Source organism: Camelus dromedarius, chromosome 12 (genome assembly GCF_036321535.1).
Source record: "Camelus dromedarius isolate mCamDro1 chromosome 12, mCamDro1.pat, whole genome shotgun sequence".
Taxonomy (NCBI): domain Eukaryota; kingdom Metazoa; phylum Chordata; class Mammalia; order Artiodactyla; family Camelidae; genus Camelus; species Camelus dromedarius.
The window spans coordinates 55,907,319-55,932,221 of record NC_087447.1 but is presented as its reverse complement, the minus strand read 5'-3'; the positions used below and the strand labels follow the sequence as shown (position 1 = coordinate 55,932,221).

The 24,903-nt window shown below is 35.8% G+C and overlaps 1 protein-coding gene across 2 annotated transcripts; it reads left to right on the top strand.

The window, feature by feature from the left end:
- Positions 1 to 463: 463 nt before the first annotated feature.
- On the top strand, positions 464 to 24,827 carry CCDC90B (coiled-coil domain containing 90B). Of its 2 annotated transcripts, XM_031460448.2 has the most exons (9): positions 464 to 948; positions 12,137 to 12,256; positions 13,706 to 13,809; positions 17,469 to 17,570; positions 18,566 to 18,607; positions 18,706 to 18,777; positions 18,874 to 18,927; positions 20,770 to 20,884; positions 23,386 to 24,827. In XM_031460448.2, exons 1-9 carry the CDS (start codon positions 849 to 851, stop codon positions 23,439 to 23,441), a joined length of 765 nt encoding a protein of 254 aa, XP_031316308.1. In that variant the 5' UTR covers positions 464 to 848; the 3' UTR covers positions 23,442 to 24,827. The 2 variants fall into 2 exon arrangements, with proteins under 2 accessions (XP_031316308.1, XP_010988540.1); XM_010990238.3 differs by lacking the exon at positions 464 to 948 and having other exon boundaries at positions 12,137 to 12,176.
- The last annotated feature ends 76 nt before the right edge of the window (positions 24,828 to 24,903 follow it).

The window sequence follows — 24,903 nt, the reverse complement described above, 5'->3', positions numbered from 1 at the left end:
ACGGAGCTGATGATGCTCACAAAGCTTTGAAAACAAATTCGTAGATTGAGTAATCTAGTGGTAACTTTTTACATCCTTGTAAGAATAATTAAGCCACTAAAATCTAACAACTGTAACCACTTTAGAATTTACAAAGACTATATTAGCACATTTGAACCCCACAAGTACTGTGTGTTGTTATTTTCAGCATTTTACCATGTGGGGCAAAGACTGCGGTAATTAAATTCTGAAAGGGATAAATGGGGAAAATCAGGTCCACCCTAGAAATTGAGAAATTCGGTTTCCCTGAAGAGAGCGTCTAAACCAAGTAAAGTACGTCCTCCTGTACACGAGAGGGCGAAGCAGCAGGATATGAAGCAGCAAGAATGAGGGACTCGCTGAACTACACTTCCCAGAGGTCTCTGCGCGATCCCCCGAGATGCTCAGCCGCCGAGGACTGCACGTCCCAGGTTGCCGTGCGGCTAGACGTGACTCCTACCGATTTAAGCTCTTAATGGCCGTTGGCTCTCCGTCGGGAACTGGTTGTTGAGCTGTACACCTCGTTGCTAGGCCCCGGAAGTTTCTCAAACAAGATGTCGCTTTCCTAGGGCGGTAACGGCGTATAGAGTTGGGGAGGGGTGGTGGGAGAAGAGGAGCCGCTCTGAACCATGCTAGGGAATTGTGGGTCCGTGTGTGAGGAGGCCCGGCTTTGCTGGACCGCGGTGCGAGCCCGCACCGGGAAGTGTGCCTGTGCCAGGCCGAAAACTACATTTCCCAGCATCCTCGCGGTGCTAGAACTACCTTGCCCGAAAGCGTGAGCTCATTCATCTAGTCTTTCGCCCCTTCCCGCCGGCCGGAAAACCGAGGGCATGTGGAGTCGCCGGGTTTGGCTGCTCCTGCGGTCTGAAGGCAGCGGGGGCCGCCGGGCTTCAACTCCCCGCGGGCGTTTCTCGCTGGCCCTGCCGAGAGGTGAGAAAAGGCACCGTATTACCGACGCCTGCGTGCTTTGTAGGGAGACGGTGCCCGTGGTTCTTGCCTGCTCGGGCGAGCGGGAGGCAATGGTGCCACGCCCTCCTCCCAACCCACTCCTGGCGCTGGCGACCCGGCTGCTGGGGCTCACCCGGTGGGGTTGAGGCGGGAGGGGCGAGGACCGAGCAGAGGACTGCCATTCTATTCTGGCTGAGCTTCCCACATGGCTCCATTACTAGAGCTGCCGTCAGCCTTTTTTCTGAGCCCTTGTTTTTTTTAATTAAATCAGGCTGATAATCCCTGCCCTTTCGTAGGTGTGTCAGGAAACCACAGAGTAAGCAGTGTTGGGGAAGTCCTGATTTCTTTTGCGCCCTGTTCAAACTTAGACTGTATTACGCAGGTGCTGTCCTCGACCCCAGGTTTTTAGTAAAACTACAGCGTACATTTCAGGTCAGGTCACTTGGCAGTCAGCTATTCGAACAACAACAAAAGAAAACGGCAATGCGGGGACCTACAGGTGTTGCCTGGCCAGCGCACCTGACAGCAATGTGTCCTAGTTATCTGGCTTTATTGAGAGATGCTTCCAGAATCTTTGTTTTCCCCAGTTTTTAAACTCTTTAAGGTTGTTCGCGGAGGAGGCACTTCATACTAACCTTAGCATTCTCGGTTCACCGTAAATCTAAGGTGCCTGGTGAACTGAGCCGCCTAGTACCACTACTTTGTTAAGCTGTTACCATATTGTTTCATTTTACTCACATGGCAAGAATATAGCTGTCCATCCCCCATCTATAAGACCGCTGTTAAGCACACAGGGTCCTTCACAAGGTACTTGGTTACATATTTAGGTATTTAGTATACAAACACATTATGATGGTCTTTACAAAAAGGACGTAGCATTTTTTGAACCCTAGGAAATCGCCCAACCTCAATCGTTTGTAAACTTGTAGAGCTATGCTTTTTTACATATGCAAATGAAAACGGAATATTAAACATTTTAAGAGAATGAACTTTGCAGTACATGCCATACATGGAAAATGCATCAACATAATTAAACAGTAATGTCTCAGCATGTTTGTTGATTTAACCTGCCTGAATCTGAGTGTTCTTAGAGAAACCTTAAGTGGCCCCTTGCACCTAATGTAATTGGGTCCCTCATCACTAAATACTTATTGAATGTTTACTGTATACAAGTAGTTTGTTTGCCTAATATTGTTAGTAATAAAGGAATTTGAAAACCTTGAGCTCTGACCCAGGGAATGAGCTTAATTATTGTCTAGTCCAATTCCCTTCTTAAAGAGAAGGGACAGAAAGGTGATGTTATTTGTCTTAAGTTTTGTGACCAGTAGTGCTGGGTTCATTACTACTTCCCAAATTTAGCAGAATATCAAAAACACTGGAGGGTGCTTTTAAAAACAGATTTTAGGCCTTCCCCTAGAACTACTGGGTCAGTATCCAGAGGTGGAGCCCAGAGAGCTCTGTGTTAGTTTATTATTTAATATATTGAAGTATAGGTGATTTACAGTGTGTTAGTTTCTGGTAAACAGCAAAGTGATTCAGTTTTATATGTCTATATTCTTTTCCAGATTGTTTTCCATTATAGTTCATTACAAAATATTGAAGATAGTCCCCTCTGCTGTACAGTAAAACCTGTTGTTTATCTAATTTGTATGTAATAGTTTATATCTGCTAACCCCTAACTCCTAATTTATTCTTCCCCCACTCTCCCCTTTGGTAACCATAAGTTTGTTTTCTGTGTCTATGACTCTATTTTGTAAATAAGTTTATTTGTATCCTTTTTTTTAGATTTTACATGTAAGTGATGTGATATTTATCTTTCTCTGTCTGACTTACTTCACTTAGTGTGATAATCTCAGGTTCCATCCATGTTGCTGCAGATGGCATTCTTTCATTCTTTTTTATGGCTGAGTAGTATTCCATTCTGTATATATACACCACATCTTTATCCAGTCATCTGTGGATGGACATTTAGGTTGCTTCCATATCTTGACTGTTGTAAATAGTGCTGCTGTGAACACTGGGGTACATTTATCTTTTTGAATTAGAGTTTTCTCCAGACATATGCCCAGGAGTGGGATTGCTGGATCATGTGGTAACTCTGTTTTTAGTTTCTTAAGGAACCTCCATACTGTTTGTCCATAGTGGCTGCACCAGCTTATATTCCCATCAACTGTGTAGGAGGGCTCTCTTTTCTTTATACCCCTCCAGAATTTATCATTTGTGTACTTTTTAATAGATGGCCATTCTGACTGGTGTGAAGTAATACCTCATTGTAGTTTTGTCTGCATTTCTCTAGTAATCAGCAATGTTGAGCATCTTTTCATGTGCCTATTGCCCATCTGTATGTCATCTTCAGAGAAATGTCTCTTTAGATCTTCTGCCCATTTTTTAATTGGTTTGTTTGGTTTTTTTGTTACTGAGTTGTATGAGCTGTTAGTGTTATTTTGGAAAGTAAGCCCTTGTCAGTCACATCGTTCACAAATATTTTCTCCCATTCTGTAGGTTGTCTTTTTGTTTTGTTTATGGTTTCCTTTGCTGTACAAAAGCTTATAAGTTTGATTAGATCCCATTTGTTTGTTTGTTTGTTTTGTTTTGTTTTTATTTCTGTTATCTTGGGAGACTGACCTAAGGAAACATTGCTATGATTTATGACAGAGAATGTTTTGCCTATGTTCTCTTCTAGAAGATGTATGGTATCCTGTCTTATGTTTGAGTCTTTAAGCCATTTGAGTTTATTTTTGTGTATGGCATGAGGGAATGTTATAACTTCATTGCTTTACATGCAGCTGACCAGCTTTCCCAACACCACTTGCTGAAAAGACTGTCTTTTCTCCATTGTATATTCTTGCCTCCTTAGTTGAAGATTAATTAACTGTAAGTGTGGATTTATTTTTCGGCTCTCTATTCTGTTCCATTGATCTATATGTCTTTTTTTGTGTGTGCCAATACTATGCTGTTTTGATTACTGTAGTTTTGTAGTATTATCTGAAGTCTGGAAGGGTTATTCCTCCAGCTTTGTTCTTTTGCCTCAGGATTGCTTTGGCAATTCTGGGTCTTTTATGGTTCCATATAAATTTTAGGATTATTTGTTCTAGTTCTATGAGAAACGTCATGGGTAATTTGATAGGGATTGCATTGAATCTATAGATTGCTTTGGATAGTATGGTCATTTAAAAGTATTAATTTTTCCAATCTAAGAGCATGAGAAATCTTTTCATTTCTTCCTTTGTCAGTAATTCTCAGCATATAAGTCTTTCATCTTGTCAGGTTTATTCTGAAGTATTTTATTTTTTTGATGCAATTTTAAAGTGGATTTTTAACTTTCCTTTTTTGATATTTCATTGCTAGTGTAAAGAAATGCAACAGATTTCTGTATGTTAATCTTGTATCCTGGTACCTTGCTGAATTTGTGTCTCAGTTCTAGTAGTTTTGTGTGGAGTTTTTAGGGTTTTCTATATATTATATCATGTCGTCTGCATATGTTGACAGTTTTACCTCTTTCCTTGCATTTTGAATCCCTTTTATTCCTTTTTCTTGTCTAATTAGATATGGATAGGACTTCCAGTACTGTGTTGAATAGAAGTGGTGAGAGTGGGCATCCTTGTCTTGTTCCAGATTTTAGCAGGAAGACTTTCACCTTTTCACTGTTCAGTATTATGTTGGCTACGGGTTTGTCATAAATAGCTTTTATTATGTTGAGATATGTTCCCTCTATATGCACTTTGGTAAGAGGTTTTTTTTTTTTTTTTTTATCATGAATGAATGTTGAATTTTATCAAATGCTTTTTCTGCATCTATTGAGATGATCATGTGGTTTTTGTCTTTTGTTTTGTTGATGTGGTGATCACATTGATTTGCATATGTTGAGTCACCCTTGTGACCCTGGGATGAATCTAACTTGATTGTAGTGTATAATCTTTTTTATGGGTTGTTGGATTCAGGTTGCTAATGTTTTGTTGAGAATTTTTGCATATATGTTCATCAGTGATACTGGCCTGTAATTTTCTTTTTTGGTAGTGTCTTTGTCTGGTTTTGGTGTCAGGGTGACAGTGGCTTCATTGAGCAACTTTGAGAGTGTTCCCTCCTCTTCAGTCTTTTGGAAGAGTTTGAGAAGGATCGGTATAAGTTCTTCTTTGTATGTTTGGTAGAATTCTGCAATGACACCATCTGGCCCTAGACTTTTGTTTACAGGGAGTTTTTTGTTTATTTGTTTTTTTAATTACACACTATTTCACTTCTAGTGATTGGTCTGTTCAGATTATCTGTTTCTTCTTGATTCAGGTTTGGTGGACTGTATGTTTCTAGAAACTTGTCTGTTTTTGTAGGTTGTCCAATTTATTGGCATGTAATTGTTCATAATATTCTCATTTGTTTTTGTTTTGTTTTTTGTATTTCTGTGGTGTCAGTTGTTATTTCTCCTTTTTCATTTCTTATTTTCTTTATTTACATCCTCTCCTTTTCTTCTTGGTAAGCCTGGCCAGAGGTTTGTCGATTTTTGTTTACTCTTTCTAAAAACCAGCTCTTGGTTTCATTGATTTTTAAAAAAAATCTCTTTTATTTTTTTCCTCTCTGATCTTTATTATATCCTTCCTTCTGCTGACTTTAGGTTTTGTTTGTTCTTCTTTTTCTACTTCTTTTAGGTGGTAGGTTAAGTTGTTTGGGATTTTTTTTTTTTTTTTTTTTTTTTTTTTTTTTTTTGGTTTTTTTGAGGAAGGCCTATATAGCTGTAAACTTCCCTCTTAGGACTTCTTTTGATGCATCCCATAGATTTTGTGTGTTTGTGTTTCTGTTGTCATTTATCTCAAGATACTTTTTAATTTCCTTTTGATTTCATTGTTGGCCCATTGGTTTTTTAGTAGTATATTGTTTAGTCTGCACATAATTGTTTTTTTCTTGTTTCCCTTTCTGTGGTTGATTTCTAGTTTCATGCTGTTGTGGTCAGAAAGATGCTTGAAATCATTTCTATCCTCTTAAATTTGTTGAGGCTTGTTTTGTGTCATAATATGTGGTTTATCCTAACAATATGTGGTTGTTCCATGTGTGCTTGAAAAGAATGTGTATTCTGGCTCCCACCACCGCTTGGGCTGGGGAGTACCATGAGGTGGCACAGATCCTCTGTGCCAGTCTCTCTCTCTTCTTCCTGCTGCAAACTGGCTGCTGTGTTCTCCAAACCTGTGGGGCTCCCTTTCTATCTCAGCTGATCTCCCTGCTGGTGAAGGGGCTTCCTAGGGTGAGAGAACTTTTCCTCTTTCACAGCTCCCTCCCAGGGGTACAGGTCCTGTCCCAATTTTTTCTTTTCCTATGCTACTTGATTACCACCTACTTGAGAAAGGTGGTAACTTTTCTCATCGTTTTCATTGTATGAGATCTGCCAGAGTTCAGTAGGTATTCTATGAGAATTGTTCCACATGTAGATATATTTTTGATGTATTTGTGGGAGAAGGTGAGCTCTGTGTCCTTCCATTCTGCCATCTTGATCCAAGCCCAAGGTGGAAATTTTGAAGATACTTGTTCCAAATGAATAAAGAAATCTTTAGATGGTTATTTTAAAATGGGGTAAATAAAATTGACATTAATAGGACTAAATCAAAGGTTTGATACTGTGCTACCTAAGGTTGGATGGGCCAAAGGAACCCCCTGCTGGCCCCAACATTAAAGGGCCCCAAACAAGTCTGCTCTATTTACCCCAGTTTAATACACACACTTCAAAAGCTGGAAGAAAATTACACTGAGATACCTGACCAGCAATTACTTGGAGCAACAGTTTGAACAATTAATCAAGTTAAAAGAGTGACAAAAGGGCCTGATTCCCTTGGCTAACCCCATACTGGGGACCCCAGAGCTTTTTATAAAAAATAGATAAAATTGTTAGGATAAAAAAAAAAAGGCTTCTAGGACTTCTTGTAAGACTAACACTTGTTGATTGCATCCTAATGGAAACCAAAGTTGATGGTGTAGTAGTTGATAGAATTGAGATGAAGGTCTGTAAAAGTTGGTATATTTAAATAGTCTTTATATAAGATGGTTACATCTGTTTTGCTGAATTATATTGTGGGATAGACATGTTTCACTGGGAAAGGCTTCTCCTGCTTCGTATTATAAGACAGGGCATATGAATCTGCCCCTCAGGATACATTAATGAAATACAGTAAAGGAAACCAATAGGGTTACCTGAGCCCATACAGTATAAAGTAATACTGGGAACTAATATTCAGAAACTGATCAAAATGGTAGAGACTTTGAGTCTAACCTGTGCACTCAGAGAGCCTTTGTTGAATGCTTTATGCAAGCTTTTGAAGACATGATAAATTAAAGCCCAAACATTCCAGAATATAGAGCTCTTGAGCTTCAGTTTGGTTGGAAATCTTCTCACTGATATAAGAAAGGAAATGAAAGAAAATAGTTGGGCAAATCAGTCTTTTAATATTATTTATGTGACAGACCAGTTCTTTGGCGAGTTAAAAGCAACTGTCGTTATCTTGCAAATCTCTACAAATCAGAAATGTAAAAACAGCCCACAATGACATGAGACTGAGCCTAATTTGCTCAATCAGGTAAAACCTGAAACCAAGGGGAGGGGAGGTAGTTTTCATTTGAACTCTTTAGTCATAATTATGTTTTGAGAATGTCTGTCTAAAATAGTTTCTTCAGATTTTTGGTAACTTGAGTTTTGCTAAGTTAAATGATGGGAATTCTTTGGATATCCAGGTCATTTTACGTAAGATAAAATATTGGATCATTAAATACTAAATGGATCCAAATTTACCTACTTTTGTCTCCTTACAAGAGGAAAACTAATGTGTTTGGCTATCACAATGAGGAAAGAAATTAAATTATAGGTTTCTAGAGGTTATGGGATATTCCAGTCAGGAAATGCTGGTATGACGGAGTGCAATCATTTGCTGCATGTAGGTTTTTGCTAGAGATAAAGGTTTTTAAGGGTTAAAATTGTAATATGAAATTAAAAGCACTAAAGATAATAAGGGAAACATTTCAATATGCAGGGAAAGTACAATGAGTGTTTTCTGCAAAAGAAGGTATGGGAAATGGAAATAGATTTTGCTAAGGGGAGAGAATGATTTTGCCCTAGAGCTGGTTATTTTTGGATGGAAAAATAAGGGACAAACTAATATGGCTACAAAAAGTTTTGAAAGGTTTGTAGAAAGGGAGCCCTGGAAAAGGAGTTTTGTACATGGTCAGGCTGGGTTTAGATTAAATTTAATTAGGTAAATGGGTTTTGTTATTAAAAGTAGGCTGGTGCGGGACTAGATTTGGTTTTTCTCTGTTGGAGTACTGTATTTGGTAACAGATTGTGTAAGTTTCTTTGCCTTTAAGTGATCTGTATTTTTCAACTTCTGTCACTTTGGTTAAGTGAGTAAGTATTGTTTCACAATGACCTATGATCCTATTTGAGTAAGTGTTTTGAAACCTTTTTAATATTTTTGACAAACTTCCCAAATAACTAAAGTTCTTCTGACCTCCAGCTAACTCTGGGATGCTTCAGAGTAACCCTGTGACATCTCAGAGAGGAATATTAAACTAATTAGACTTATTTGGTATGTTAAATAATCATTGTCAAGTGACATGAGATAAACCTTGGGTTGTAGTGTATGGATAAATGTTATTAATATAGATATTCCAAAATTTATATGAAATTCCTAAAAATCTGATACACCCTGGTATATTATCAGTTATAATTCTAGTTATTATCTTTTTTTTTTTTAACAGAGGTATTGGGGATTGAACCCAGGACCTCGTGCATGCTAAGCACACACTCTGTTACTGAGCTGTTACCTTCCCCTCTTAGTTATTACTTTAAAATGTTGTATGTCACAGAAATATTCAAGTTTCTTGTCAGTTGCATTGTAATCAGATCTTTAACCATGCCATTTTGTCTTGTCATTTATAGACAATCATTATTTTATTCTGTTGCTTCTATAAAATGAAGATCTTCATGAAGATTCATAAAAAGGACTTTTTGACAAATACACGTTTCTGATAGTATTTAGATCATACCACTGAACTGGAGAAGAAATGACAAAACTCTAATGGGAAACCTGATGACTACATTCAGATCATCAGGAATTAATTACATAAGACTGAATGAACTGATAAATGATTTATAATCTTAGGACTTTTTCTGAAATATGCTGACTTTTAATCTGTATATTCCAGAGAAACCTTTCCTCTTGTGATCTACAAGTTGAAAGCATACCTTTGTAAGCACAGATGAAACATGGATCTTTTTCTCTCTACCTGATCCTTCCAGAATTTGGCTTCTCCATCTGGCTCCCCTGTGGACTTTATGGTTTATTCCAGCCAGATTACGATTAGTTATACTAATCATTGTTTTAAATTGTTCTTTTGGTTTTCAGTTTCTTTATGCTTGTGTCTCTCACTGCTGTACTATGACTTTATTAATGTCACTTGCTGTATTACTTATATCCTGTTTTATAAGACTGTTGTCTCTTTCATTACCCAACGTGTAACCTGGTCTCCAACAAAACTGATGATGGCTAAAAGTTTTGAGACAGTTAATACATAATTCTACATAGAATAATTGTAACAGTGCAACTCTAGATACAGGAAGAAGCAATAAGGAAAAACATTTCCTGGATCATAATAGATTAGTTAGGGGACCCAGTTAATTTTAGAGTATCAACAGGGCCTAATCTAAAAATTAATACACTGAGTGGCCTATCAACAGAATCTTTTCCTGATCTGGGAATGAGCCTTCCTAGCACCGTAAGACAAAATTGGTCATGCAACGCCTCCCAAATGTTGGTTGAATTTATGACCAAGGGGAGACACCGTGGATGAGAAACGTTACTTGCCATATCAGTAAGCAAAGGATGTTGCGGCCGTCAAGCCTTCAGCCATGATGGAGAAAAGCAGGATACTGACCCTAGATAGTTAAGGTGCATGCCAAAGGAATGATTTCCGTGAGTCCAGATCCCTTGCATCTTTCCAGACAGAGAGAAGCTGTAAATTCATTAACTTGAGATGTCTGGTTTTCTTTAATTAACAGTGATCTTTTGATGTTCTCACTACCTGGCTTTTGCTGCAAAACTCCTATATGGCCTCACTCCTTCCTTACCTCTTCAGAGCAGTCCCTCAGAGTGATCTGAGAGGCTGTCATCTGGGCTTAAATCCCCTGAAAATCCTCCAAAAACATAATTCTCAACTTTTTAGGTTGTGCATTTGTTTTTCATCTGACAAGTAGGAAGCTTCTCTTTGTGGAAAGTATTCAAAGTTTGTTGACTGAACTCAGAGGAATTATGTACTAATCTGCCTCACTCTTGAGACTAAGCTCTCAGACAACTTACTTAGCTCCTTTGAGCCTCATCCACATCATGAGAATTTTAAGAATAAGTAAGAGGTGTGAAAGTAGTAACATGTTATAGAAATGTTATTACTGATTTTTTCCCCTCAAACTCCAAATAAAAGATGGAACTTCTAATCAAGGATAGGTAACTAAGGCTACCAATCATTATTCCTAATGTAGTTGTTACTGGAACTATTCTTGAAATCTGCTCCCCCTTTTCCTCTAATTTTTCCTTTTCTCTCCCTCCATAGGTCTAGTATTGACACACACAGGCCCGTTGCTTAACTCTACTAGATGGCACTCAAAGCCAAAGATGACTGACCCCTGTGCTAATGAGTGTGTGTGTGTTTGTGTGTGTTCATAATTTCACCTTTACATCTGCTTCCTTTCGTATCTCGTTAACTAGATAGAGTTCATCTGAGTATTTGAATGAATTAATGTATAGGACTGGATATTACTCTTTCATCATTTGAATTTAGAGTTTAAGTTTGATTTTTTCTTAAAAACCTCTGTTTCCTGCCTACTAGTCTAAAAAGTCAATGAAGACATAGCTTTGTCTGGTTTTGCTCATCATCTTCTGTGCCTAACACAGTGCCTGGCACTCAGATGTTTGTTAGCTGGAAAGACATAGAGGAAGCAATCACATTTGCCTTACACCGTACTAGCAGAAAGGAATACTTGAGGTTGCTGCTGTTTTAAGTACCTAGATGTCTTAGGTGGCTTAGGATAAAAAAAGAGAACATGGGGTGACAGAGCATGAGCTTTGCATTTGGAGGACCTGGATCTGAATCCTGATTCTGCCAGAGACTCTGTGACCTTAGACAAAACCTTAGGCTTTCCCTTTCCTGGGTCTGGCTTTTCTTATCTAAAAAGGTAGATAATACTACCTTGCCTTGGCCGTATGTAAAGTATCTAGCACCTTGTATTCATACTAATTAGCGGTTATTTTACTTAACACATGGTAATACAATAAAGTTGTATATGGACAAAGTTCTCCCCAAAAGAAAACAGTTCTTAATAAAATTTGATGATGAAAGAGTAATGTCCAGTCCTATACATTAATTCACTCAAATTTAATAAAATCAGCAGTAGATGGAAAAGGACCATGCTGTGTCTAGATTAAAAACTGAGAAATTATTATATAATAGGATATTTCAAAAATGAGAAAAATTTTGTGGGTCTTTTGTGTTGATAACACTAGATATTCCAGGATTTAAAATCCAATTCACTGATTGAGTCAACAGTAAAATACTGTGACCCGACTATTTGCCAAGCACTGTTTTAGATACTGAAGATACAATAATGAAAAACACAGTCCGGGCCTCATACAGCTTACAGTCTGGTTCAGAGAGACAAACAGTAAACAAGATAGTTTCAGACACGACTTGAGAACTATGAAAATAGACTGTGGATATATAGGAGAGTGGGAGTACAGAAAGCTACTTTATATGGGGGTGTATGTATGAAAAATTGTCATAGCTCTATGGAAGACTTCCTAGCACTGAGGAGAGGTGGGCGGTTTCTGCTCTCCGGTAATTAGAGGTGTGGCAGTGATACTCAATGCTGTTGAAGTATATTAAGACTGACTCTTAACATTTCAGAATACTAAAAGAAAGTAAACATTTATTGAATGTTTGCTGTGTATAGAATAATGTTAGAGACTTTTCAAATATAAGAAATCGGGCTCAGAGGAGTCATTTATCTAGCTTGAAATTATAGAATTCCTAAGTAGAAGAGCTGGAATGGTATTATAAACTGCTGGGAGGTGGGGGGAGATGCTATAGAAGCTAAAGTATGATGATGCATCTGTTAGTTACTACAAAACAAGTTGTCTTCTCTTTTCAGACTTCTTCACCACCACAACCAAGGAAGGATATGATATGAGGCAAGTGGACATAACTCCTTTAGGACAAAGGAAATTAACTTTTGATACCCATGCACTGGTTCAGGACTTGGAAGCTCATGGTAAGAAACACAGGTCCCTCTTGAAAGGGGAATATTAACAGCACTCACAATAGATTATCTAGTCAAGACAGTATCACTATTAGGAACAACTAAGAGTCGCTAAATACAAGAGCCATCCATACAATGGAATATTTTAGTCATAAAATGGTATAGCTAGAAGAGTATTTACTGATAGAAGAAATACTCAAGATATGTTAAGTGAAAAAAGCATTATATAAAATTGCATGTGCAGAATGATTCCAATTACGTAAAAAAATAAAAACAACAAGAGTTTCTAGGCTGATAGTGTAGTTCATGTGGAAGTACAAGCACAGTGTTAAGAATAGACAAAAAGGAAATCAAAGAACAGGCACAAAAAATTACCAGATGTCAAAACAGTAATTTAAATTATGTCCTACTACAGAAATAGAAGAGTTGATTTAATGGAGTAGAATGGCATTCAGAAACGTGTGTGTGTGTAAGTATGTCTTAGCAATAAAGAAGGCATTACAAATTAGAGAAAGGAAGAACTAATAAATGAGCTCTGATAAATGACTAATCATTGGAATGCAATAGATTAGATCCCCTTACTGAAAAATAAATCCTAGATTGAGTAAAAGCTAAATGTAAAAAAAAAAAAATGATAAACTACATAAAAATTATAATATAGATATATTATAGACTAATTTTAGAGTAAGGAAGCTAGACAAAACTCAAAAGCAATGAAAGTAAAGATTGACATGTGACTATAGAAATATTTACTTAAATCTCTGTATCAGAAGATACGATCCGTAAAGTTAAAAATGTTAGCAATACATATGAGATTATTGCTTTAATATATAGAGAATTTATATGAATCAATAAGAAAAGTTCAGCAATTTTATAGAAAAACGTCCAAAGGCATCCATAAATATGTGGCTCATAGAAAAATAAATATAAATAACCAATAAATATATATAAAGATGCTTGACCAAGGATATGCAAACCGTAAGTATAAATTAAAGTAACAATGCAATACCATTTTTATGTCAATTATACACTCAAAAGAGACTAGTAATATCCATGTTGATGTAGATGTGGGGAAATGGATCAGTGGAATTAAATGTGGATAGTGCTTTTAGAAAGTAACTTAGCACAATCTGTTGATTTTTTTAAAAAGACTGCAGCTGACCCTTGAACAAATGTGGGGTTTAGGGGCACCAACCCCTGCACAGTAACTTTATAGTGTAACTTTATAGTGTCCCTCTGTGTCTGCAGTTCCACATCCATGGATTCAACCAACCACAGGTCGTAAGGTACAATAGTATTTACCATTGACAAAAATCTGCGTCTAACTGGACCCACTCAATTCAAACCTATGTTGTTAAGGAGTCAACTGTATGACAATTTAAATGATGAAAGTTATCCTGTTTATTCTGAGAAGGATTTGCACTTTTTAAAAAAATATAAATACCTATTTGCTGCCTATAGGATTTGACAAAGCACAAGCAGAAACAATTGTATCAGCATTAACCACCTTATCAAATGTCAGCCTGGATACTATCTATAAGGAGATGGCCACTCAAGCTCAACAGGTAGTATTTTCATTTTTATCACTTCTAACTGTTTCATTAGACAGCCTTTTTCATAACTGCATCTCTGTCTACCCACCCACCTCCCCAACACACCTGTGTCTTCCCATTGTTCTTTCTAAAGGGACCAAAAACAAAAAATGGAAAACCTTTAGTAGAGTCAGTATCCAGAGAGATTGAGGAGTTGGAATAGTCTTCACAAAATTCTGGTAGCACAGAGAATTAAATTTTGTTAGATCTTTCATTGTGTAAAATAATTATATTATTGGAATCATGGGATGGTGGTAGGTTGTTAAGCAACTTTTTCCCCATAGAAAGCCCACCGCAGCCAAAGAGCTAATCACTTCACTGCAGTAATGTGTATGTTCTGGTTGATTTTCACAAACTTGGAAAGCTGGAAGGGACTTAATAGCTGGGAAGGACTTCATAAATCACCTGGCTGTAATGCTTTAATCCGACCAGATATTCAAATCCTTAAATGTCAGATAATACCATTTACTAAGAACATAAGAAGTGAGAGGCACAGTGCTGGGGACTTCTCATATATTATCTTATTTAATCCCTCTTAACAACCTGAAAAGTAGGCAGAATTGTTCTATTTTGCCACGGAAGAGAGGATCAGGGATGTTGAGTAATTTGCAAGAGTCCTCATTGTGGTACTATGGACAAAAAGCAATAATTTTATATAAAGGATGGAATAAGCTAGATGAGCTTAACTGTGGAATAATAAATCATAGTCTATCAATCATGAATTCACTGTGTTTAACAATTGTTTCCTTTCTATGGCTGTATTTTTTAATTTTAATTTTCCTCCTCAGATAAATACTCATATTTAGGCTTTCCTCCTCAGATAAAATTTCATAGCAGAAAGAATTAGGATTTCTTTCTTATATAAAATTAGGAGCTCTTGCATAAAATTTCATTACTTTAAAGGTGATGAAAGATTGAAAGCTTTTAAAGATCTTTACTGTAATCTCTAATTAATTATATGTTTAGAATTAAAAGCATTCAACCCCTAGATTTAACAACTTTCAATTTGTGTGTGCATTATTTTACCTAAATTTACTCAGGATCATAACAGACTACTAAATCCACCAAAGAAAAAGCCAGTTGTTTAATGGTCTCAAACACCTGAGCTATCCTGAAAGAGCTAATGACATTTTTAATAAAGTCATTTACTCTTAAATCAGATTTTTAAGTTTGCCTATATATATATATATAGTCAGTGAATTAAAACTGTTGTTTGAAGAATTATGCTGCCAGGACCATTTAGTCTTTTTTTTTTTTTTAATTCAGATTTAATTTTTCTTTTTTTTTGAGGTCCCAGTGTGTTTCGTGTGTGTGTGTGTGTATTTTTTTTTACTGAAGTATAGTCGGTTTACAATGTTGTGTCAATTTCTAGTTTACAGCACAATGCTTCAGTCATACTTGAATATACATATATTCGTTTTCATATTCTTTTTCACCATAAGCTACTACAAGATATCAAATATAGTTCCCTGTGCTATACAGTATAAACTTGTTTATCTTTTATATATACCAGTCAGGACCACTTAGTCTTACATTTAAAATGTAGGATGGGATGTAGGACTACTACTAAACTTTTGGGTTTTTTATGACTAGTGTGTGAAACTGAAATCCTGTTCCATCCTTGAGCATGAGCCTCAAGGCAAACGAACTTCACACTTGATCACTTCAGAAAGGGCCATGCTAAATCAAGTCCGCTCAATCTGAGAATTCAGTTATATTCTGAATTTGCTTGTAATCTGAGTTACATTCGTATTCTCTGGTGGCTCCACGATAGTTAACAATGATCGCACTTTTAATAGATTTGACTACTTAATGCTAGATTATATTTTTCCCCTTAAAGTTTTTGAAAATGGACATATATGCTGTTTTGTAGGCTTTTTGAGCCACAAACTGTATTTAAAGGAGGAAAGGAAAATAAAAAGAGGCTAATTAGGGTTACAGTACAATTCCTTATCCTCAGGTTCAGAGTCTACAAGAAATATGTAATTAAATTTTCAGCTCTTCTCTACATAGTCTTGGTAATAAAATAACATTTTTATTAAGGATTTGAACAAGGATAACATTACAGTTACTGTCTTAGAACTCCATAATATTTGGGGGCAACAGGACTAACAACCCCTAGAGGCCACTTCCATATGATTCTGGGGTAATTCTCATGAATGTTAATTCTCACGAAGCCTAACTACCCAAAAGAAAATAAACCCCTTCCCCAGTAATATAGATGAGGGTTAGGGAAGGCATTAGAGTCAAGGATGTCTGTTGCACACTAAAAAGTACTTTCAAATTTTATGATAGGAATAATATTTAAAGCAAAACTTCCTCCACGTCAAACCACTGGAGCTATACTGTCCTGCTTTAGCCATTAGATCCATATCTCGTTACATTCATTGAAGCGCTAACTGTGCACCAAGTATTACTGTAAGCATTTTATGTGCGTTATTGCATTTAATGCTCAAAATAACTGTATAAGGTATAGGTAGTTATTATTTCCATTGTACCAAAGAGGAGGTCAGAGAAGTTAAATGCCCAGAGTCTCACAATAAATGGCAGCGTTTGGATTCACCCAGGCAGCCTGACTCCAGAACTCACATTTTTTTAACCTCCACTCTATGTGGCTGTGCCATCTGAGAGTTGTTTTTGGAGAAGATGTGTGCATTCCAGACCCTTTAAAGACTGAGCCATTTCCTAGTCATGCATTTGGAACGGTTGTAGCCTCTGCTTTCTAAAAGTCATGTCAGTTTTGAGATAGCCTTTCTCACCCATGTTGGCCAGTGGAGGACCATAACCTCAACAATGCACCCCTAGCCACAAATTGTGACAAAAATGGGAGTTCTGCTGGGGATCCCGTTCTTGTTTGGGGTTTTTTTGTTGTTTATAAAACTTGTTACAGAGGGTCCTTTTCAAGGTTACACCTTCATCTGCCTTTTCTTTTGATAAAAAAGGATAAAAGATGAGTCAGCAAGCCACATGAGTTTGAGGTTAGTGGTAAAAGTTGTATTTTCTTTATTTGCTACAATTTCTACAAAAATGTGCCTCCCTAGGGAAGGAAAAGTTTAAAAATCTATCAAATACGGGCCAGCTTTTCTTTCACAAATTCTTTGTAGTGCCAAATATAGGAAAGATAACTCAGGAATTTAAACAAAGCTAATTATGTTATGCTGACAAGGGGTAATTATTTAAACCATATTTCTACCTATTTTGCTTTATTACCTGACTTCTGAGTCTTACCCATTATCCTAGAAATTTCCAATGGTAGAAAATCCCTCAAAATCAAAGCAATGAAAATTAAAACTTTTCCATGTAAATATTTTGAAAATAAGTAAATAAACAAAGAGGCATTATTTGTTGAGAAACTCTTAGAGGTTAAGTAAGCATTTTATTGGAATTCTTTCAGTGAAAAGACCTAGACATTTGTTTCTCTTCACTGGGAAATTTTTTTTTCCCTTGCATTTCTTGTTCCTTTTCATTTTGATATTTCAGGCATATTGGTTTCAAGTTTTGTTATTTTTACTTAGCCAAGCAACATTATACCTTGTAGCAAGATAACAGATTCTTTTTAAGTTTCATGAACAATTCCATGTAAGGGGATGGCAATACATAGATCACTATATTATTTTAATTTTGCTTTCTAGGAAATAACAGTACAACAGCTAATGGCTCATTTGGACTCCATCAGGAAAGACATGGTCATCCTAGAGAAAAGTGAATTTGCAAATCTGAGAGCAGAGAACCAGGTGATACAAGTTTTAATTTATTATTAATAAAATAACTTATTTTACAAATATTCTGTTTGGTAAAGAATAGGACCCAAAATGATTTCATGTGGTTATTAAATAATTATTAGCAAGTTTTTAGATGAAAATATACTACATGTTTAACCATACCTAATGTATATATAAATCATAGATTCCTGAAACTAGAGAATAAGAGTTGTATCTTCTATAGGTCACATAAAAAGGGAACTCTTTGAGCTACATATATTTTATAAAATTTCTAGTGTGGTTCAGTGTAATGTTCTCAGAGCTGACAGTAATGTGGCATTTTCCTTTTTTTCTTGATACTATAATCATTTTTGTCACATAAGAGAAAAATGTTTCTGTAATTCAGACCTTTGTTGTTATCCACTAGCTTAAATATTTTTAAATTTAGAATATCAATCTTTCTTTAAGTAAAATACAGTAGTGCCCCCTTATCTGTATTTTCACTTCCCACAGTTTTAGTTACCTGTGGTCAACTGCAGTCTGAAAATATTAAATGGAAAATTCTAGGAATAAACAATACACGTATTTTAAATTGCTCGCTGTTCTGAGTCGTATGATGAAATCTTTCACTGTGCCACTGCACCCCCCTGGTATGTGAATCATCTCTTTGTCCAGTGTATCCATACTGTATGTGCCACCCAGCCGTTAGTGTTAAGAAAAAACACGGTACATATAGGGTTCAGTACTATTTGAGGTTCCAGGCATCCGCTGGATGTCATGGAACATATCCCCAGTGCTAAGGGAGCTACTATAATAAAATATAAACACATTTTCTGATGTTCTAAGAATTGTTTTCTGAATAAGATGAATTTTTAGTTCTTTTTTTGTCTTTATTTTAAATCAAATTTTGTATTAGAAATCCATAGATTGTCTAATATTTGCTTATGCAGGGTTTCAGATTTCTTTTTTAGTAAATCATAATATGGACTTTTGGTTTAATGCCAATTGTGTATGATCTTTATACCTAGAAAATGAAAACTGAATTAGAACAAGTTAAGCAACAACTGATAGTAAGTGAAACTTTTTTCCCACTTCAGAGTATTTTATTAATTTCAGAACAAATATTCATTATGAGATCACTTTTTAAATATTTTTATTTTCTTTAAAGAATGAAACTAGTCGAATTAGAGCAGATAATAAACTGGATATCAACCTGGAAAGGAGCAGAGTGACAGATATGGTAATGTGCTTTTAAATGTACCTTCTTGGTCACTTATTCCTTTTTAATTCCTCTTTGTCTTTTTTTTTTAACCTCCTGATAAACCATATCCTTTAGTTTACAGATCAAGAAAAGAAACTTATGGAAGCAACCACAGAATTTACCAGAAAAGTAAGCTGCTATGTCAAAGTTTCTCTTTTGCCCAGCTCTCATGCCTTGTATAACTGCTTTTATGTGTAACATTTTGTAAGTGTGGACTTGAACAAGCCATCCCTATAGAATCCATGATCTCCTCAGAGCTACTGTAGTTACCTGTACTTGGGGGGAAGCCGCCGCCAAGTGGATGGTAGTGCCTGAGCTATGACCTCTGAGTCAGAGTCACGCTTCCCAGGTAGCAGACTTTTTTTTTTTAAACTAAGTTATTTTTATATGGGAAAGAACTATTTTTTTAAAAGACAGGGATTCACAATTAGTATTTAAATGAGTACCGAGGTTCAATTAAATAATTATCTTAAAATTTTTTTAAATAATAGCAAATAGAGTGCTTATTACATATTAGATACTGTTTTACTTATTTTTGTCTATTAATTTATTTCATCCTCTTACCCTCCATGTGAGGTAGGCACTCATTCCCATTTAAGAATTTGGAAAATGAGGCAGAGGGAGGCTAAGGTCACAGAGCTAATAAGCATGAAATGTGAACTTGGATTCTAAACCTCAAACTCATAACTACTGTTTACCTCTTAGTAATCCTATAGTGTAATCATTACTTAATCTCTATGACTGAGTGAAATCCAGCTTTCTGACTCAGTGTAGTCCTTTTCTTAGAAGTTAAGAGCTACTTGGTCTACCTTCTAACACAAGAGCCATCACTAGATTATAATTCAAAAGAAGCGAAGGTCCCATTTGCCTTTCCAAGCAGCCTATTCTCTTCTCTTACTTCTTGACCAAGATAAAGGAGATAAATACGGAAATCAACAAATTCTCTCACAGCTAATTTCTGAGCTCTAAATATCATCTTATTTCTCTTCCTACCCCTTAGGCCCTGTGCACATAGCATTCAGTGTTACCTGACAAGCATTTTTGCCATTTCCTTTAATACTGGTGTCAGCTTATGTTGTAAACCTAGTTGGTTTTTTCTTTTGCAAAATGTCAAGTTTCAACTATGCTATCTCAAGGACTTTATACATGAAAAGTGAGAGTTCTGTGACTAACATTTTTGCTTCTTAGTTTATCCTCTTACATATTTAGGTCTCAAATACAGGCATACCTCAGAGATATTGCAGGTCCCGTTCCAGGCCACATCAATAAAGCAAATGTTGCAATAAAGTGAATCACACAAATGCTTTGGTTTCCCAGTGCATATAAAAGTTATGTTTACACAATACTGTAGTCTGTTAAGTGTGCCGAAGCAGCATGTCTAAATAAACAATATCCATACCTTAATTAAAAAATAAGAGTCACTAAAAAGATGCTAGCCATGTTCTGAGCCTTCAGTGAGTGGTAATCTTTTTGCAGTAGTAACAGCAAAGATCACTGTTCATAGATAACCATAACAAATAGAATAAAAATGAAAAAGTTTCAAGTATTATGAGAATTAACAAAATGTGACACAGACATGAAGCGAACAAATGTTGTTGGAAAAATGGTGCCAGTAGACTCGCTTGACTCAGGGTTGCCACAAATCTTCAGTTTGTTTAAAAAAAACAAAGTGTGTTATCTGTGAAGTGCAATAAAAACAGGTATGCCTGTATCTTACTTACTGTGAGGCTGTTAATAGCGTGTGCCCAGAATGTGATAATCCTGTCTCCAATATCAACAGAGAAGGAATCTTTTTTGTCAGCCTGTAATGTTCATGTAATGTTATATTTTTTAATATCACTGTGCTTTTACGTATTTCTGCACTTAAAACTTCTGTAACACAAAATTAGCCCATAAGTGAGGGTTTCTAAAGTAAACATTTTGTCCATGATACATAGGGACAAAATTTAATTGTCTTATTAATTACTACAGGATACCACAACCAGAAGTATTATTTCAGAGACTGGTAACAAAATTGACACTGAAATTGCTTCTTTAAAAACGCTGATGGAGTCTAATAAGCTTGAGACAATTCGTTATCTTGCAGGTAAGGCTGTGTTTGTCATGTGATCTTCAGACCTGTTAGCTCCTACATCCCAAGGTAGCCATGGGGGCACGGAAGGAAAAAAGGAGGCACTGTAACAGGTTTCCTTTATTGTTTGGTCCCCTGCAGTGCTTGGAGAATGTAAGTTTAACAGGCAGTAAGTTTAGGATATAAGTTTAACAGGCAACTCTACATCCTCCTAATAGTATGTAAAGCATATGGATGTCAAGGATATACATAAACACAACTACAAAATGGCGCAAAAATAAACTGGGTATTCCACAGTGGGAAAAAAAGAAAAGTTTTAGACAAAGGTTGCTAAAATAGATACAGGCTATTGAAAACCATAGCAAGCAAAGGGGGGGAAATTACTTCCTGCCTTGAATTCAATTGACAGAGCTCCCTAAAATTAGATTGTCACACACTGAGTTCCTCACATACCATGTGACCTGACGCATGTACAGAGCCCCAGGAAGTTAGGAAGAATGCCCTATTCAAGTACTACTTTTCTTTTTCCTTTTGATAAAAGAGTAATGTATTTTCATTCTAAATTGTTTATAATTCAAAAGCAGTGTAGTAAAAGTGAAAGCCTCCTCCCCATTTTACTGTTCATAGTGTATGTCTTTCTAGGCTTTTCATTCTAGATATAAACATTGCAGATTTTTTAAATAGTAACTAGATGTTACTGTACAGACTACCACTTGTTAAAGTTTAACCAGGTGTCTTGACTATCTTTCCACATGAATACATATATAGACATCTTTTTACTAGAAAGCATAGCATTCCATTGTATGAAAATACTATTATGTATTTATCCAAACCTCTATTAACAGACATTCTGCTCCCAGTTTTTCATTGTTAAAAACAATATTGCACTGAATAGCCATATATATTTGTATGAATAAATTACACACACACAAATATCTTTATACCCTCATACTAATATTTCTATATAATAAGTTGCTTATGCACATTAGAATCTGGGATCAAAAGATATGCATATTTAAAATTTTTTATATTCTTGTTGTCCAAAATAAAATTGCTGGTTTATATCATCAGTGATTTTCTGGCAGCCACTAATTACGTTAAAGTGGTAATTGGAGTAAAGATGGAGACCCACACCCTCTTCATCTCCTCAGTTTGAATGGCTTAGTTTCTATTTTTTAAAATATTGGGCTTCTGCTGAAGATCCATTTGAAGAAAGGGTTCTAGGCTTTCAAAAAACAAGTTTTGAAAACCCCTATTCTAGCAAAGTCTCTGGAAGTGGAGATCTGTTGTTCAGTAGTAATGCTCAGGGAAGTTCCAAATCAGCCTTGTTTGGTGTGTGCATTCCCAGTTTCAAAATAGATCTCAAAGCAACCCAGGTTAGGGGAAGCTTTGTACACATAGTGTTAGTCCTGCTTCCACCACTTGCTGGCAGTACAGCCTTGGGCTTGTTGCCTCATCCACACGATGGGAATACTATCACCAACCTCATAGGGTTTTAATTATGGCTAAATAAGGTGATATATGGAATCCTTCAGCACGTGCCTGGAACATGGTAACTAGTAACAGGATCAAATAGGGGAATATACAATTGACCAGTGGCAACAAGACAAGAAACTCTTAGTGTTATTCTTTCTTCTTAAATGTCCAGCTTCCCACTCTGTCTTGGAGAGACCTAATCCCATTTCTTAAAATTAAGGAAATGATCTTGTCATTAACCAAGTTTCAGTAAGTAGCAGGGTCAAATGGGATAATGTATAATTAGATTTATACATTAAAAATAGGATAGAAGTTTACTCTCCATCTCAGAGTCTCTTCTAAAAGTCATGATTGTTTAAACTAGAATCTAGGGAGTCCCTAAAAGCCTCACCAACATTCACCTCCTTAAGGAGAACAGAAAGGTTTTCTATCCAGAATGATGTAACAATAAAGGTATTAACTATTTAAAAAGCCTGATTTTTTGCTGCCTTTTCTTTTACCTCACTGAGTTTTTTTTAAGGGTTTTCATTAAAATTTCATTTTTTATTTAAATTTTTAATAATTATGAAATTATTTTTAAGTACTGAAAAGGCAATTAAAATTCTTATGGATAATACAGATGTGTCTCGCTAGCTTAACCATGTAATTTTTTAATATAGGTAAGATAGTTTTTCACTTAATAAATTATATCTAAAATTAAAGTTCATAATTATTTAAAGTAGTCATTGTTAAGTGCTAATGTTAATGATGACAAACACTGTTCATAGATTCTGACATACAATCTACACTTTGAAATTACTGTCATCCTTATTCTGGTTTAGAATACAAGATTTTAAGAAGAACTGGTATTAATCCTGCCCTAATGGGTATCCTTTATCCTTAGCTTAATTTTCTAAGAAATGAAAAACCTAAGGTAGAAAATCGGTTGGATTTCCTGTGCTTTTTGCTTTTCATTTAAATTGAAGATATTATTCTGTTTGTCTCTGCAAGATACTCACAAATGCATGGCCTGTATGTAACGTGGTTTCTTCTTTTCACAGCCTCAGTGTTTACTTGCCTGGCAATAGCACTGGGATTTTATAGACTCTGGAAGTAACAGTGAAACTACTATATTGTGCTCCTACTCCTACTATTGACTTCTTAAAAAACACTATGGATTTACTTTGGACGTTGAAAGTTGCAGCAGAAACAACACAAGATTATGTAAAGTACATACGGACTGAAAGGAAATGTTTTAGAATGGGAAGGTATTTTGTCTTTTTTTTTATATACGTCTTTATTATGCTGAAAAGATGCCATTCAAAACCTGATTGATTTGAGATAGAAGGGCCTTTTGTCTTTATCCTTTTGATAGCTGGAACCAGGGTTTTCTTTTGTTAGCTTAAACAACTGTCAATCATATAAGATTTCTTTGGTATCTGCTGCAAATTTGAAAACTATTCCCAAGCCTACATACTTGTTACTGTATTCAGTTTTCCTGCAAACTGTTGCACAACTACCTTTTTATATAAAATACTATTATAACAAAGTTGTTTGCATTTTAAGAGCAACTTATCCTATAGCTGGAGTTTGATTTTTTTTTGTAATGAACTAAAACAATACATTTTAAAATAATGTGTGCCCTACTGCAAGTGTATGACACTCAGTATGAAATCTATAGAGTTGCTTAATCTTAAACTCATTACATATATTTTAAAAAAGCTTTTTTAGAGGACGTAATTAGACATATTTATTTACTTATTTTTTAAGTGGAGGTTCTGGGGATTGAACCTAGGACCTTATGCATGTAAGGAAGGCACTCTACCACTGAGCTATCCCCTCCCCATATTTTTAAATTTTTTGATTCACAAAAACCAGTTTATCCTTGCTTTTCAGGAACCCATTGTAAATTTATTACATGAAAGAAAGCTTTTGAAAATTCAGCACATGTCTTGATATATAATCCCTACTCAAGAAAATCATGGAAAATTTCATGTTTTCGTTTTGTTTTTACTGGCCCTATTTTTTTTTTTAGATAATAATGTCTATTAATAGTATATATGTAGTTTCAAGGAAAGTACACAATACTGTTTTCATCTCAGACATTCAGTTTTATCCAGATCAAGAAGCCAAGGCCAGGAAGTGCTAAACATTTCAAAAGATTTCATAATGCCTTGGCAACAGCTTTAAAAGTTTGATAATCCACAAGTTATTCAAAATGATCCCCATCATTTGTTTAGTAAATAGGAAATCTGAAGTATAGGGCAGTCAAAAGACCAACCTGTACAGTCCAAGTGAGAATCAGAGGCCTTCCAACTAAATTTTCTTCAAAGATCTAACCACTGAGTTGTTTTCAGAACAAAACTCTCTATGTTATAACATTATTTTGTTGCATTCTGATTCATTTTTATCTCAGAAGCTTTTGCCTAAGAAAATTCTTGGCACATTGTAGACTTTTTATTGGATTAATAAATAAAGACCAAAAAGTTTGCATTGTAACAAACTCTACAGTGCATCTGTTCATTCAATAAATAAGAATGCCTGCTGTGGGCCTGACAACATTCTGGCCCCATGTGCAC